At 30.7% G+C, this 16235-nt stretch overlaps 1 protein-coding gene across 1 annotated transcript in view; it reads right to left on the reverse strand.

Annotated features, from left to right (window-relative positions):
- Positions 1–9159: 9159 nt before the first annotated feature.
- LOC121120149 (synaptotagmin-5) overlaps positions 9160–16235 on the reverse strand; it is a 44865-nt gene continuing 37789 nt past the window's right edge. The window contains exons 5-8 of the mRNA XM_040714990.2: positions 11534–11692; positions 11129–11249; positions 9789–9979; positions 9160–9729 (exon numbers count right to left, since the gene is read on the reverse strand). Of these exons, the coding sequence (XP_040570924.1) occupies positions 9544–9729; positions 9789–9979; positions 11129–11249; positions 11534–11692 (657 nt within the window). The 3' untranslated portion in view covers positions 9160–9543. The remainder of the gene's footprint in view (positions 9730–9788; positions 9980–11128; positions 11250–11533; positions 11693–16235) is intronic.

Genomic DNA, 16235 nt, shown 5'->3' on the forward strand with positions numbered 1-16235 from the left:
GCAACTTGAGTTCAAGAGAATAGTTTGTCCTCTGTGGATTGTCCAACTGAACCACTTCTATCCATAATTAGTTTTTCGATTACTGATTATTCTCAAATATAAAAAAAAATGACCAATGACTGAACCCTACTTAAGAATGGTGTATGTCTTCATGACCATAATATTATTGTTGGATGATTGAGTCAATTACACTGGAATCTAATCACCCATATGAATCGAGTTTTTTTTTTTTCATTTGTACAAAATACCAAAAGTGATAAATAATTATTATAGGAGTACATTACGTATATGGATAGGGATATTATGATATGTATCTTTGGACTTAAAGTATTAAATAAATAAATACAATTCTCAAATAATGTGGACATAATATTTTAATTAAATTTTTTTGAAATAAATGGAAAAAAAGAAAAAAGGATTGAACTATAAATATGGCCTTAAAGCAAGGCTAATGCACTTTTTAATTCATCTACCTATATATAAAATATATTTGAAAGTTCATTTACATATTCAAATTATGATGGATATCATATTTACGTGATAACTTTTTAGTTGATTGAGTGAATAACTAATTACTTAACCAATTAATTATCCAGAGTTGTAACATAAGATACGCATTAATTGAATCTTACATCTTTTTGTGTTAAATAACTATTCCTCTAAAACCTAAAAAAGAAAAGTTATTCAACGAGAAAAAAGATCAGTGGGGAATTAAAATACTGAAATTCGGTGTATGTATGTATAATGGAGAACGTTACCTATATGACATGATTTCCAAAGCTGTGTAAAGCAAAACTTTAAACCTATATTATTATTTTTAAACAAAAAACAATTATATTGCCTTACGGAATAAGGAAGTTATATTGCCGCATACTGTATAATATATATTAAATTTTATCTTAATCTGATAAAATACATATAAATTCAATACCATGAAAGGCTATTTATTCCACAAAAAATACTCTTCGATCTAATTTTCTTCATTAAAAACTCAAACTCCATTTTTTAGTCTGATGATTACGTCCCTGGCTACGGGAATATTTTCAACATTTGACTGGCTGTATTTAAACTCGATTCGTGGAAAAACTACTGGTAAGTATATTCTTTAAATAGATTCAAATAATAGAACACATATTTTGCAAATGTCCCTTTAACCATGTAAGTCAAAAATAAATAATGTTGTAACGAGTGATAAGAAGATTCACTCAAAAAAAAAGAAATTGTTAAAACGTTTCCAAAAATTCAGAGTTGTTCTCAAAAAAAAAAAAAAAAAAATTGGAAAAACATTTCAAAAATTAAATTTCTAATATAAATTAAAAAATTGAATTAAATTTCAAATCTTAAATTTTCTAGTAAAAAAGTAAAAATTCCTTCATTTTGAAGGGGCTATTTATGGTTTACATAACCAAGAAAAGTAATAAGTAGTTATATATCAGTAATAAATAAGAATCAGAATTGCAAACAATACATTATTTTCCCAATGCCGATCCCAATTCCAAAAAAAACCACCCGACTTTGCTTAATCATCCCATCACTAGTTGTAACTCTCCCTTTTTCCTCCTGTCACGAATATAGATTCTTCAACAACCCAAGACATATCTTTAAAAAAATACTAATTTACTAATGAAAAAAAAATAGTTTTTAGTACTTGGGTTGGTTTTCTTAATGTCTATTTTATAAACTTGATAGAACCCATTTATAAATCTTGAATACCAAAAATTTATTCTACAAAAATAACAAATCATGGGACATATGACAAAATATACTAATTCTACTTTGGAGTGATAATAAAAAAATAGTGTGTAGTAATTCACAAACCTAAAAGCTTTTACTTATAAGAGTTTTTAAGTTAGTTTAATTATAATTCATTCTATAGCTCTTCATCACTTTTATTATTCAAATATATATAATATACATACATACAAATGAAATAATGACAATCGGAGTTATAAAATATCTGCTTGTGACGTAGGCTTATTTTTTTATCTGTCTCACTGTCTTTATTCTTTTCAATTTTTTTTAAATTGTCATGTACAATTATTTATTTAACGTTTGCAAAAATAAAGGAAAGAAGAAATGAGGATCCTTAATCATTCACAGTTTTTAACTCATAATAATGCTCATTACGGTTCACTAGATCAGCTACAATCAGCTGTGGCAAAGTTAGAAAGAGAAAAGGATAAAAAAAAGGACGTTTTCTAGAACTAATCCGATTTTGATCCCCAATTCTACTCTGATTCTAACAAGGACTTATATTATAACTCAACAAATTATCAGAGTTATGTTCCGTCTTTTATGAGCACACAAGAATATTCAATCAGGTTTTCAATATAGTTGAATCTGTTTAGGAAAGAATGATCACTACTCATGAATTAAATAATAACTACAACTGCAAAAAAAAGAAGAAAATTCACTCTTCCGATTACCAATTCCAAAAAGCTACAAAATACATGATTTGGATTTTATCACTGGCTATAACTATCTGCAAGCTCTGAAGAAAAAGAGGTTGGCATCTAAACCCAAGAAGAACAGACTTATTATAGACCTGAAGACTATAATTGGTGACCAGTTTTCTAACAGACCTACTAACTATGACATTGACTATTCTGGATTAATTTTATCCTCTCACACGGCAGGCACCCCCCTTTCACCCCAATGTCTTACATTAAGGTGTCTAACAATAAGTAATGATAATAAAAACAGAACCCACCTGTCTGGATAGGTTAACACTATATATAAGATAAGACTACTTGGGTATATCAGAGATGAACTCAGAGAAGGAATTTACAACCTTTTGAAAAATCAGCAAAGTAATTAAAAAACAATCAGTGGCCTCTCCAAAAAAATCAGCCAGAATATAAAAAAATGAAATCCAACTGGGCCGGACAATTAAAGACTGACTAGGCCCTAGATTTATGGGCACAACTTGGCCCAACTATAATGTTGGTAAAATTAAGCTCATCCCAAAAGTCGGGTTAGGTTCGGGATCACTTTTTTTTAACGGAAAAATGAACGAATAAACAAAACAAAAAAAAAAAAAAAGAAGACGAACGAATGAACGGGGAATGGAAAGTTTTTACAAAATGATCGACTGAAAGGAAAAAGAGTGAACGAGTACAAGCTTGGACAAAACCAAGGAAGTCCCAAAAGCTTGCAACTTTTAGTGTATATCTAATATTTTCGAGATCGACAACTAGATCGATACCTAAATAATCAACACTTGAATCTGGATTATCCCCTGACTTTAAAGAATCACCCTTAAAAGTTCATAGGAGCTAGTCTGGTTGTTTACTTTCTTTTATTTTTTTACCGTGATGCAATATAATAAACAGTTGTCAATAATGAAGTCATCACAAATCCGAAATCAATTCTCAGAGTGGTTCATAATAATTATCAGAAAATTTTGGGATTTTCTAAGCATATACCATGACGGCTGATGGTGTTTTAATGGTAACAATATTGAAACAAAAAAAAAAAAAAAAGGTATTAGAAAGATGCTGTTGCTAAATACGAGAGGGGGCAAGAATCACTTAAGACACTATGCTTTAAAGAAAAGAAAGTAATCATTTTATCCAGATGTTATATGTCTTCTAGACATCAAAGCCAAAGTATCCTTGTTAAATAAGGATGATTATGCTTTTTGTCTTCCAAGACAGTTTAACTATTTCTTTACCGACTCAGGTTCAAATAGAGGAGTTCTGTCCTTAATTTCTAAATCTCTTGGTCACATGGATCAAAATTTACTCAGGTGCGAGTGACTGGCATAAAGTTTTAATAGCTTTGGCATCCGGGAAAAGGTTTGGAAATTTCTAATTGTTCTATCAAAGAAATGAAAACTGTTTTAGGCATTAAATGGGTGGACTCTGGTTCCTCAGAATTAAATTGGCTAGAACTAAAAACGAAATACAATAATTTTTTCAAAGGGTGTTGTAATGTTAACATAAAATAAAATAGAGCTCTATAACACTTTCGTTATTCCTAATGTTTTGTATAAGGCTATCTCTTTACTAATATTAAGGGAGGGTGCCATATTGGACGAAAATTATAAGTGGATTTATCGAGGTTTTTTCCCTTCGCTTACTGCAACATAAAGGGTTCTTTGGAAAGCGACTCCCACTTACAACTGTGGAACGACCGTGGGAATTATTCGTAAGAATCTTGGAAGGAAACCTTTATTTTAATCATTTACCTGACCCTGTGTCTTTGGAATGGGACGTAATCACAAAAAAATCAGCTAAAAATAAATGACATTTGTATTCATTCATTTTTTTTTTTTGTTTTTTTTTACTGGAAAGTTTACTTTTCCTTTCCTTATAATAGATGCCAAGCTACACAATGTGTTCTCTTCTTGGAATTTGAAAAATAAGACTCATTATCGTCAAGTTGTGATAAAGGGATTAGGGAATTAAATCTATGAAGGAATTGGATGCATAGGATTATGTCATCGACTTCCCGAATAGCTGATGGAAGAAAATTCATTAATCAATTTCGAATAGCCTCATGAATTATGTTTTTGAGAACTCTATGTAAAGATTGTGCTAAATTATTCAACACCATTAGACATACTTTTTTCAGAATGTCCTCAGTTACATATTCTGCGATAATTTATCAGTTTAAGCCTGAGGGGTATGTGGGACAATAACGTTGATCTAATTACAGGATAATTCTGTTCGGCGTGACCATCAAAAAATAAAGATCGTGCTCCTAAAACTAAATTGATAGAGAATGTTTTATTAAATGTTAAGAGTTACCTAGCATAGAATATAACTATAGGAGATCTTATAGTTGCAGAAAATATTCGTGCAGTTTTTATTTCGGTGGTGGAAGACACAAAACGTTGGGACTGAAGGTTCTTAAGACTGGTCGTTTGATATTATTAGATATCATTCAAGACATTTTGCTAATGATTTTAATTTCCTTTATGAATATTAATGTTTGTTAACCTTAATCTACTGAAGAAATTTTAAATATATTTCTTCAAATGCAACTTCACCAGGAAATTTTAGATAATTTTTGTAAATTATTTGCTATCTAAATAAAAGTTTAAAAAAATGAATTACAAGATATATTTTTTTTCTTTTATAAGGTTTTCATTTTATATGCACAAGTTATATAAGAAATAAATGAACGAAGAAGGATCACGTAAAAAAAATAACATAACCAAACTAATATATTTCTATACTCCCGCTAAATTTGCTAATTTATGTCTACAAACAATATTTTGCTCATATTTTGTATCAGTATTTGGTAGACATTGCATGACGCATATAAAATTTGCAGCCAACATTTGAGTTATTAAATACCAGAAAATATGATGTACAGTCAAAAAAAAAAAAAAAAAAAAATACCAGAAAGGCTTATGATGTTAGTCCCTATTTTCTTTGACCGGAATCCTATTTCGATTCCATAAATGATGTAAATATGCAGAAAATAAATTGGAAAATCAATATATTAAATATCATATTCCAAGGTATTTCCTCACCCACCCAATAAACAGCGATGAACCTTTCTTCTGCCCACATAAAATTAAATACTCACTACAAACATACATACAACATTGTTCTATGTAATATCAAAACAAATTCCTCATTATTCTCTCTCCCCTAACGACTTAAAAAAAATACACAAGCAACTTTAATGCATAACCATATGCTTATCTTGATGCTTTATAATATTATAACAATAAAACCAAATATACAGATAATTATTTAAAGTCTTGTTGTTTGGGGTTCTCTATACAGAGAGGGGGGGGGGGCAAACATTACGTTTTTATCCCCATTATTTTTAATTACAAGGTTTCATTACGCAACCAAACATCAGCTACAATAAACAAAAAACAAAAAAAAAGGAAAATCAGGTCCGCTCTCCTGCACGCCAATGCCGGTGCCGAGAAGATTAAATAGAATACTATTGGCATCGCCATCCGGACAGTGTACAACATCAAGAAGTTCATTAAAGCCCAAACAGCCAAGAAGAACCAAAGTTTGTGCATCAACGATATGGCTAACCTCAACCTTCTGGACTTTGCAGCTTAAGGTGTTTTGGAGAAAAATGTCTGCAGCACCTTTCATCCAAATTTGAATTTGCTCCATGCTGCCATTATAATAGGGTGCTACATCATATATGCAGCCTTTGTTGTCAAGAGCCTCCAATCTGATCACTGTCAATTCATAAATGCTATTGCATATTGAATAAAAATTAAAGCTAAATACAGTATTTGGTTTTGAGTATTATTTTCTTGATTCCATAACAGTCACGTTTAGTTATGCTACTCCAAGTTTTTGGTCTGTAAAACTGTAAAACTGTAAAATCTGTAGGATTCAGGTGTAGATTTAAATACATTCATAATTACCAAGATTGAAATGTCTTCTTAATATCTTGTGTATGATTTTTTTTTTGTACACTTTCGAAGGAAATACTTGATTTATCATATTTTTTTTGTACTCATCTTCTTCTGTTTTTTATTTCTAGAATAAAGTGTCGAGGTTTCGAAGAATATTTTTATTTATTTATCTATTTCTTCGATGAATATGAAAAAGGGGGATAAAAGGAGAGTTTGAGATGCCAAGTTGGAGAGTTACATATACCTAGAGTGTATTTTGTTATCAGAGGCGCCTGTTTCTGCTTCTTTTCTCATAATCAATGTTCTGAACGTTAATTGTTTGAATTAGCAATAGCTCATTTTAAGCTGTTAACCATTCCAAATTATGATTCGATAATAATTCCATATTTTGGAAGAATTGTATATCTACCAAGTGATTTTGGCCATTTTTCTGTTTCTTTCCAGATGAAAGGTTGATTGATACAATAAAAGTAACGACGTGTAAGTTGAATACCACATTTATAATATTAGTACCCGTATATAAATGTATAATTTTTGAACGGACGGATATGAAATATATTCTATTTAGAACAATGCTTACTACATTTAATCTTTGGAATCAAGCAAGTAATTTTGAAGCATGAAAATTACTAATGTGTCATTTTTTCTTCTCAAAAAGAAACATTTAAAATCACAGTATCTCATTATATTAAAAGGATAATTGTTGAGGTTTAAAGATTGTAATTTACAAAATTCTTAGAAATAATTTGCGTGTACACTGTACTCAAATCTTGGATGTCATAACGGTTTTAGGTAATTTTGCCGTCAAATTTTCGCCAACGGTAATTTTGCCCCCTACATTTTTGCCGTGGGTAATTTTTTCTAGAAGATAATTTTTGCCGCATGACATATTTGGCGCCTTTTTATGTTTTTTTTTTAATTATCGGTTCGAACTTTACTGTTGTATCTTGATGAGATTAATAATGTAGCTAGGAGAAGAAGAAAAAGGCAAATAATATCAATATGATTGATCTATCATTTATTAACCATTGATCTATAAATTTTATAGTAAACCCTGTTCTTCTTTGATTTTGAATTGTACACATTCAGTCGATCCCTTTTAAGATTTCAAATATTATCTTAAAATGGAAGAATTGCTTAAAATACCAGAAATGATGTTTTTTACTAGAGCAAGTTGCGTGATTGGAGCTGGGTCTCCTCCACATAATATTTACTATTCCGTTTTTTATTGCTTATTAATTATTTTGTCATTATTTTCTTTTTTTCTTTTTCTCCAAGCTAAATAATTACAACAATTGAGACACAATAGTAAAATTCAAACCGATAATATAAAAGTAGCAAAATTACTGGCCACGTTGGTAACCCACCTTATTTCTGAGTAGAACATGTCTTGTTTGATAATAATACATATATATAAAAATCATGTCACCTCCACATCAGTGGTTACCAACAAAGCCCTAAAACTTTTAAAAAATATATTTGCAATGTCAAAATATGGCAAGTCTGATGTTTTTATTATTATTTATATAATCTCTTACCGGGTTTACAAGGAGTCTAAATAATTTAAACTTTTTTTCTCCGACTTCTATTTTAGACTATGAATTAAGAGTTCATCATAAAATATAAATGAAAAAAATATGCAATTTTTTACCTGATCCTTATACGTAGGAAATATAACATCAAAGGGCAGGTAAAGTTTTATATTACTTTGATATCAATTTTATTCAAAGGGTTGGCAAAAAATCTTTGGAAAGTACTTGTGTTAGGATTTGAGGGAAGAAATTGAGAACTAATGACTCAATCATAACGTATTTTCTTCAAACAACAATGTGACTGAAATTTCAATATGATTGATATCCTATGTTCTATTACTCTGCAATCTTTTAATACTTGCATGTCAATATTCAAAAAACATTTTTATCTACGTATTCATTTTTTTAAACTTATTTAAATAAAATTTTAATCCATTATCTAAGTTTGGTACACTTTCTAGGGAGGGTGAATTGGATTTCTGTTTTTCGATTTAATGCAAAATATAAGGGTAAAGGATTTGCCTTAATTTTTATAGTTTCCATTATTTTAATAAGGAGATTATTTGGATTGATATTATTTAAAATGGATATATTAATATTTTATAATGTTGGGAGTATAAGATGTTTTTTAGTATAAAGACGAGTAACTTACCTTCGTCACCAATAAGATTTACTAATAAGACTAATATGTTGAAAGCTTTATTAAGATGGGACAGGGAAATGATATGTTTGGCCTCAGTGGTTAGTTTTTGGTTCTTATATTTGATTATTATCAATCAATTTTCAAGAGTTAATTTAGAAAAAAAACATCGGCAGATTAATTGTTTATAAATTTGTTTCTTATCAAACAAATGTTACAACAGTTTTTTTTTTGGACTTTCTTCAAGTGAAAGTCATTTAACTTAAAAGTTTGAGAATTACCCTTAAGGAACAGTAGCTCATAATATCTAACAATATATTTAGGCTACAAAACTGATAATTATCAATTAGGATACAATTCTAACTTATTTTTCTACATACCTCAAATAAGGTAATAACAAGTTATATTTTCCATAGAGTCAAACACTTAGTCCCCCGTAACTGGGATAATATAATTTTTTGGAAATATATTCTTACTTTTATTCTGTGTTGCATTGTTTTTCTTTCTTAATTAAAATTCTAAATTATATGATTTTTTTTAAAATATAACGCGCAAAGATGTAGCTAAACACACTTATTGCTATATTGATATATCTTAGATAAAGTAGTCACGAAGTTCTGAAATATTAAGCGTAAACTCAAAAGTGAGGTGTTGACAGTCATACACACTTTGCTTTATTAATATGAATGATAAAATTGCACAATTTTTCTTTATTCTTTAAACAAAAATAACTATTAACTTTGTTTAAATATATACATATTATAGCGTCTTGGCAGGGTCATACATCTACATATATATAATAATAAATATATTAAATAGAAAAAAGGATATCACAATCAATATTTTTATCGAATAATTCTTCTTCTTCAACAGTATGATCAAATATTTAGGTCTAAACATATATTGTATATATGTTAACTGTATTACAAATTTGATACAGAGTAATATCTGAATTTGCATCTTTTCTGATAGGAAATGACACAAAAAAAAAAAAAAAAAACCTGACTAATTTTAAAGGGCATGTTGGTTTAATACAATGTTTGCCATGTAGAAAAAACCTTTCTTGGATTTTGTACTACATTTACCCAGTGAGCTCGCTCCTTTAATCCATTTACACGACGCCCAATACAAATCCGGCCAAGACAAACATCCTTTGATCCCCGCTCCTCTTCGTGAATGTTTTCAAATGTATCCTCTGCAATAGAGTCCAATTCCTATATGATTACAAAAATATATTTGATGTCAATGCAAATTTCCAGGACACAATGCTTACTCGCATTTCGATGGAGTTGACCTTTTGGTTTATAAGGATAACAAAAGTCGAGGAATCTAGATGTGAAGGTGGAACCTCAAAGTTAAGTGTCTCATTAAACATCGGATCTCGTTTTCCCATTTTTATAGTCGTCTTTTTCTTTTTGATGATTTTGTGGTTCGAGCCGAGATGAAGGATTCGTACATAGGGAACTACATACATGGGAAAAAGGGAAAGGAAAAAATAAATAAACAAGTAAATTGGCAAGGTCATTGAGAATATATAAAGGGACAAAGCTTTACTTGAGGGCGCTTATATCGTATAATTCCATTTTAGCTGGTGCTGAATGGAAAGTTTTATGATATGCATCTCATTCGTAATAGTGAATAAGTCTTGCACCACTTATATAACTGTATTTTTTAGAAGTTTAGAGAGTTTCTATCATAAAGTTGAGCCCATTAATTAAAAGTTATTAAACCGCGATATCATCTACTGCATTCACAAGTGCTTCGAAAATGAGTATGGCCTCATGGAACTTCCTTGAAACGGTAAGCTAATCAATCCAGCCCCCGTAACTGCTAAACACGCTTTTTAGACCAAGTTAGCCTTATCCATCGCTGAATTTGCTAAGCAGAAGTCCTCAGTCCTGTCTACCGTGTCAAATATTGTCAAAGTTGTTGGGAGGGGTCAAAGAGAATTGAGGCGAGGCCATGTTTTATAATAAATAATCAGCCTAGAACCCAAACCTAAATCCATTGGGCCATAGCATCTGGTGGTCAGCTAAATACAAAGCCTACCGAGTCTACCACATAATAATTGCCGACCTCAAGTTCTCTGTGAATAAAAACTGAAGAAGATGAGTTGCATCATATGTAAGTGAGGCCTTCCGGCCCTCTTGCAGGAATTTATTTCCGCCAATATTGACCAAGTTCACAAATACTGGTACTGTATAATCTCTCTTTAATGTTTACCTTGTCCAAGTTGATTTGACTTCATTGAGATTAAAATGATAAGCATGCAAGGTGGTACAAGACTTACTCGTATTCACAACTCAGTACTGTCAAGGGTTAACAATGGGAATACCACCTCGGCTGAATACCCTAAATAGAATTTTCGAGGGCCTTGTAATTAGAAAAACTGCTATTTACAACATCCTTAGAATGTGGTCACAATGCTGCAGTTTTAGTAGAATATATTTTAAATTTGGTTAATATTTCATTTGAGGCGGATAAGATCCCCTAGTTTCCTCTAAGAGAATAAAGAATTATTTAAGTCTATCATTCACACAGAAAATAGCTCATATGAAAACATTCAATAGCAGCACCCTCAGGCAATCACTATTTATTTCGTTCTTGACTTACAAAAAACGTCAACTGACGGAGCAACAGCCTCATATCTCAAATTTGAGGCTTTCACAATGCTAAAAGACATTCTTTGAGCCGTAGGGAGATAGCTCATACCAAAGAGGAGTTCTCCATATTCCTAAATTAAAAAAAATAAAAATGATAATAATTTTCTCATTACTTCTAGGAATATAAGTAATAAATTTTAAATATATATATATATGTATATATTTACGAGGTTGAACTAAAGAAGAAGAAAAAAAGAGAATTTTTATAACGTCAATTTCCGTTTAAGCTTAAGATTCTTTGTATAAGTATACTACATACATACGTATATTTAAGTGTCCTCATATTCATTGCATAAAAAAATATATATATTTCCCAACTTTTAAATATAATAATAATGTAATAAGAAGATCAAACCTGTTTCTTTTGAGCAAGAAATGACGTTGTGTTAATCCGCTGATCCATGATATTATTATTTAAAAGCTTAATGTCACGTAATAGAATGAGAGAACTCCCTATTTCTGAGGTTTTTGTATTCCGATCCACATCATAAGCTGTAAATTTCAACCGAATAGACTGCAAAGAAAAATTAAAAGATAAAGTTTATTTATCTCAGAAATCAAAAATTTATTTATATCATGAAAAATCGATAACTTAAACCTCAAATATTGATTTAATAATCAAGAGTCGATAGAATGAAATTCAATATTTTATGATCATGAATAAGTATCCCATATATGGGTTCATCAAAAATTCCTGATGGATTTCATAACTATGTTCATTGGTAGAAAATGTAGTGACATTTAGTTTGCTCCCTTTCTTAATGTTAATGGCACAGTCACCCGCAAAAGTCGTATAACGCAACATTTTTTTCAAAATGATGTCATCGTAGATATCAGCAAATCACGTCCTTCACAATATAGGTATGAAACTTTAATTATTTACGTGTCAACTGAACTCCTTTGAACAATTGATAAGTTTGATTAATTTTCAAACCAAACCCCTGAAAAGGTGGTATTTTTTTAAGCTTAAAAATTACATTTTCTCAGAGTCAACGATCGCATATAAAATACGTATTTATTAACTATTGGAAATATACATAAAATTTTGCAGGCAATACACTACAGATTTTTTTCTAACTCTAAAGTTGATTCAAACCTATAAAAAGGGTCAAAATACAAAAAAAAAATTCTAAAAAAATCAGATTCGATACGAAAAAACTGATCGCATATTTGTAGCCAACGCGTCAAGTGCTAGTTACTAGAATTGAAGACGTAACTTAAAAGTGGTTTATTTTTTGTTAAATTGTGTTATAAGAATAATATATATTTGATAGTCTTACAAAGAGTTAAGAATAATGGTAAACTATTATTGTGTATGAAAGATACTTAAAGTTTTACTGAATGAAGTCATTTGATAAACTTAAGTACTTTAGAAAAATACTAGTGAAAATGATGATATAAAGAGATTGCATTAAAATTTGGAACTTTTTTAAGAGTTGGAAACGAGAAAAAAATCCGATTTTAAACCCCATATTTAGGACCAGTGAAAACCTATGAGTCTTTTAAGGAATTCTGGTTGGCGATAGCTGACTTAGCCGACGTAGTGACGTCACTTTTAGATAATTTCATTGAAGTGAGTTGCACTAATTTGGATATGCTTAGAAAGCATTGAAAAGGGCTGGAGGAAAGTCCCTGAGGCGTACTCAACGCTTTCTGCTAACTGAACGTCAGCGAGAAGTCAGACTTGAGCGTGCCAAGAAAATCTTGAATGATATCAAGAGCTCATCTGGACGCATCATAATGTTTTCAGATGAGAAAACTTTTACGGTCAATCCTGTTTTTAACAAGATGGAGCACCCGCCCACGCTTCCAAGAAAGCTCAGGAGTGGTTCTAGGACAACATGAACTTTTGGCCAAGAGCCCAGATCTGAACCCAATAGACTTTTCTATCTAGGCGCACGTGGAGACCAAGGCCTGCAAAAAACGACACAATAACATAAATGCTATAAAGACTTCTGTAAACAAGGCCTGGGCCTCCATGGACGCCCATTACATCCAGCAAGTCTGTGGCAGCTTCAGACGTCGCCTGATCAGTGTCATTGAGTCAAATGGTGGCTACATTGATTAAATTTGATCACAGACTATTTTATTATTCAAAAAATGTATGAATAAATTGTTTCTCAAATAATTCGAAATGTCATTATTGTCCGCAATATCTTCTGAACAAAAATCGGTAAATAATTCTGCACGGCCCGGTAGACATTTTACATCCAATGATTTTGAGCGAAATCTCCGGGTTGAGCTTCTTGACTTGAAGGGCAGGAAGAAATTAAAAAGTGATGCAGTCCCCTTACTCCATATTCCTTTTTTTTCCCAGTTCAGATTATTCCAAATCCTCCAGAGATATTTGTAAGGAAACTTACGAAAGGAAGGAGCTTGTGAAACAACTATTGGAAGCAAAATTGTCCAGGAAACAATTCTGAACTCGGAAATAGAGACTGATAATGAAGGGCTCATGGAAATTTGTAGCAGGATCACTGAGTCCCAACAAGAGCCTTTGCCCAAGATGTAAAGCACTCAGATTCAGGTTTACAAATTCGAAAAAGGAGTCCAGTGTGAGGAAACAAATGGGGATTTGTTTAGGGAGCACAAATACCAAAAATTGCAAAAAATAACTTTCTATGACGAAAAGGAAATTGCGTTGGGTACAAAACCAGGTACAAGTTACTAAATTCAAAGATTATTTAAACAACATTTAATTAGGAGCATCCTAGAAAAGATCCACTTCAAAACCCAAGTAGGAGGAATTATAGATCCCGTAAAGAATTTCTATCAAGGATACTCAATAGGGGGGTATAAAAATTAAAAAAACTTCATCAACCTTTTTTATGAAAAACAGGACTTCGTGATTGAAGCTCTCTAGACCTTCTTTGCTATCAGTCATGGTAAACCCCCTTGTGACTCAATTGAGGGATTTGTGAATAGACATGTAGCTTAGAGGAGTCTTCAGAGGCCACAGATCAGAATCAGATTATGGATTATAAGTATGTTTTTGAGGTTTGTAGTGAGCAACTTACCATATCCATTTCTTTGACATCAGTGAAGTATGAAATGAGCTTTTTACACTCAGTATTATTATGGTACATTTCATATATCTGGTTTTGTATACCTTCTACATCGCATTTTGATGTCCAAACTATTGAACTGTTCGTGAGCATTGTTATTAATCGATTCCCATTCCAAATATACTAAGAGGGGGTTACTTGGTTGGTTGGTGGTAGGTGGTCATAGTTCCCTTCCAGTTTCGTACTTTTATTTTCTATCTAACGATTGTTAGCAAATTTACGAATTTGGCACCAAATTGAAGTTATTAATATTGTAAAAAAGAATTGTTTCCCAAAATAAATATTTGAAAAAAATTGAGTTGAGGGACTTTGGGAACCCCTGGAAGTTAGACACTCAAATTTTAAGGATCATCTCATTTTTATGAAAGGTAACTCTGCTGCAATTTTGAAGAAAATCGAAGAGGTACGGTGACAAAAGTATTTTTTCAGGATGATTTGATGTGGATTTGCCCTATTATACATTCTATGCAAATAAATGTTAGTCTATTTAAATAATTAGTTCTGAAATTGATTTTATTATTCTTTTAAGTATAAAGCAAGGATATTGTCAAGTTTCATAACAATCGAAAAAGCATTAGAAAGGATTTACTTTTATAGATATTAATATCAATATAATTAAATATTTTTGATTTTTATACTTTTTGGCATGGTCCTAAGTTTACCATTGTGTACTATAAATGAGTTTTAATTATATTAAATTAATTTATTCACTTAATTTGTGCTGTCTTACTATGAAGTGAGTCTGGATTTTAAAATTATAACATTGTGCTATGTGTATCAACAGTCATGTCATTAAATTTTCCTTCTTCTTTTGATAATAAAAAAAAACAACACAAGCATAGAATTTCCTTGCTGCATCACCTTGGTTCTGACAATAAGTGCAAAAAGAGTAGGTATTATGCCACTTCAATTTTTGAAATAGCTGAGAAAAAAAAGTGCCCCACGCATTTATCTTTGTGCTGGGCCCACTTGCAATGAAAACAGCCATGGCCAGAAAGGGTACCTGCGTACCAGGGCTGAATAGAAACAAAGAATAAAAGTAGAGTAAAGGAGACAGAGAGGGGGATGTAGAAAAATGCAGAGGGAGAATAGAAGAAGGAAGGGACAGAGAGAAGGATGTTTTATTTTGGTCAAAAACAGGGGTTTAAGGACCTCAGCGTCCCAACAAAATATCATGGGAACATGTTTGGTTATTTCATACGTCTACTTGCTCAATTTCAGACTAATTTGTTTGATCTTTTCGGACACCATGTGTGACAACACCAAAAACGGACTTATAAATACGTACAAAATTTGATTAACATTTACAAGAGCTCAAGCCCCATCAAAAAGTGTTTAATAATGCCACTGATCCTGAGTATACAGCAATTGCGGGTCTAATTGTCCGTCAACTTCTTTTTCACTATATATCTTGGACTTACTTTGCATCTTTTTGTATCAAAAGGAACTAGAGAATTAATCAAATATTAATTACAGATTGCTTTTTAAATAAATCCATAAATAACTTGTTAACAAATTGACATTTTTTTCAATAAATATCCCAAAATTCTTTGTTTTTATCCCCACTTCATTAACTTTAATGCATTAAAATTTTCCTACTTGACTTGATTACTTAAAAGTAAAACCACATGCAATAAAATTTATGTAGTTTTACTAATGATACAAATGTAGGATTGTACATACAATAAAGATTTATGATTCAAAATAATAATAATAATAAAAAAAAAAGATCATCATCATTTGAAAAAGTTAATTTAATTAATTTCTTTTATGCAAATGTAATTATTATTATTAATTTTTTCTCTTATTATTTAATATGAATAAAATATAAATATATACATATATATATATATATTTCTGAAAACTTGGATTTTCTTAAAAATATAATATGAACTCATCAATGCACAGTAGAAATAATTATTTAAAGGAATAATGAATATATACTCATTTTATACATATATATAGTATCAAACCACATTTCATTGTCTTATT

Source organism: Lepeophtheirus salmonis, chromosome 6, assembly GCF_016086655.4.
Source record: "Lepeophtheirus salmonis chromosome 6, UVic_Lsal_1.4, whole genome shotgun sequence".
Taxonomy (NCBI): domain Eukaryota; kingdom Metazoa; phylum Arthropoda; class Copepoda; order Siphonostomatoida; family Caligidae; genus Lepeophtheirus; species Lepeophtheirus salmonis.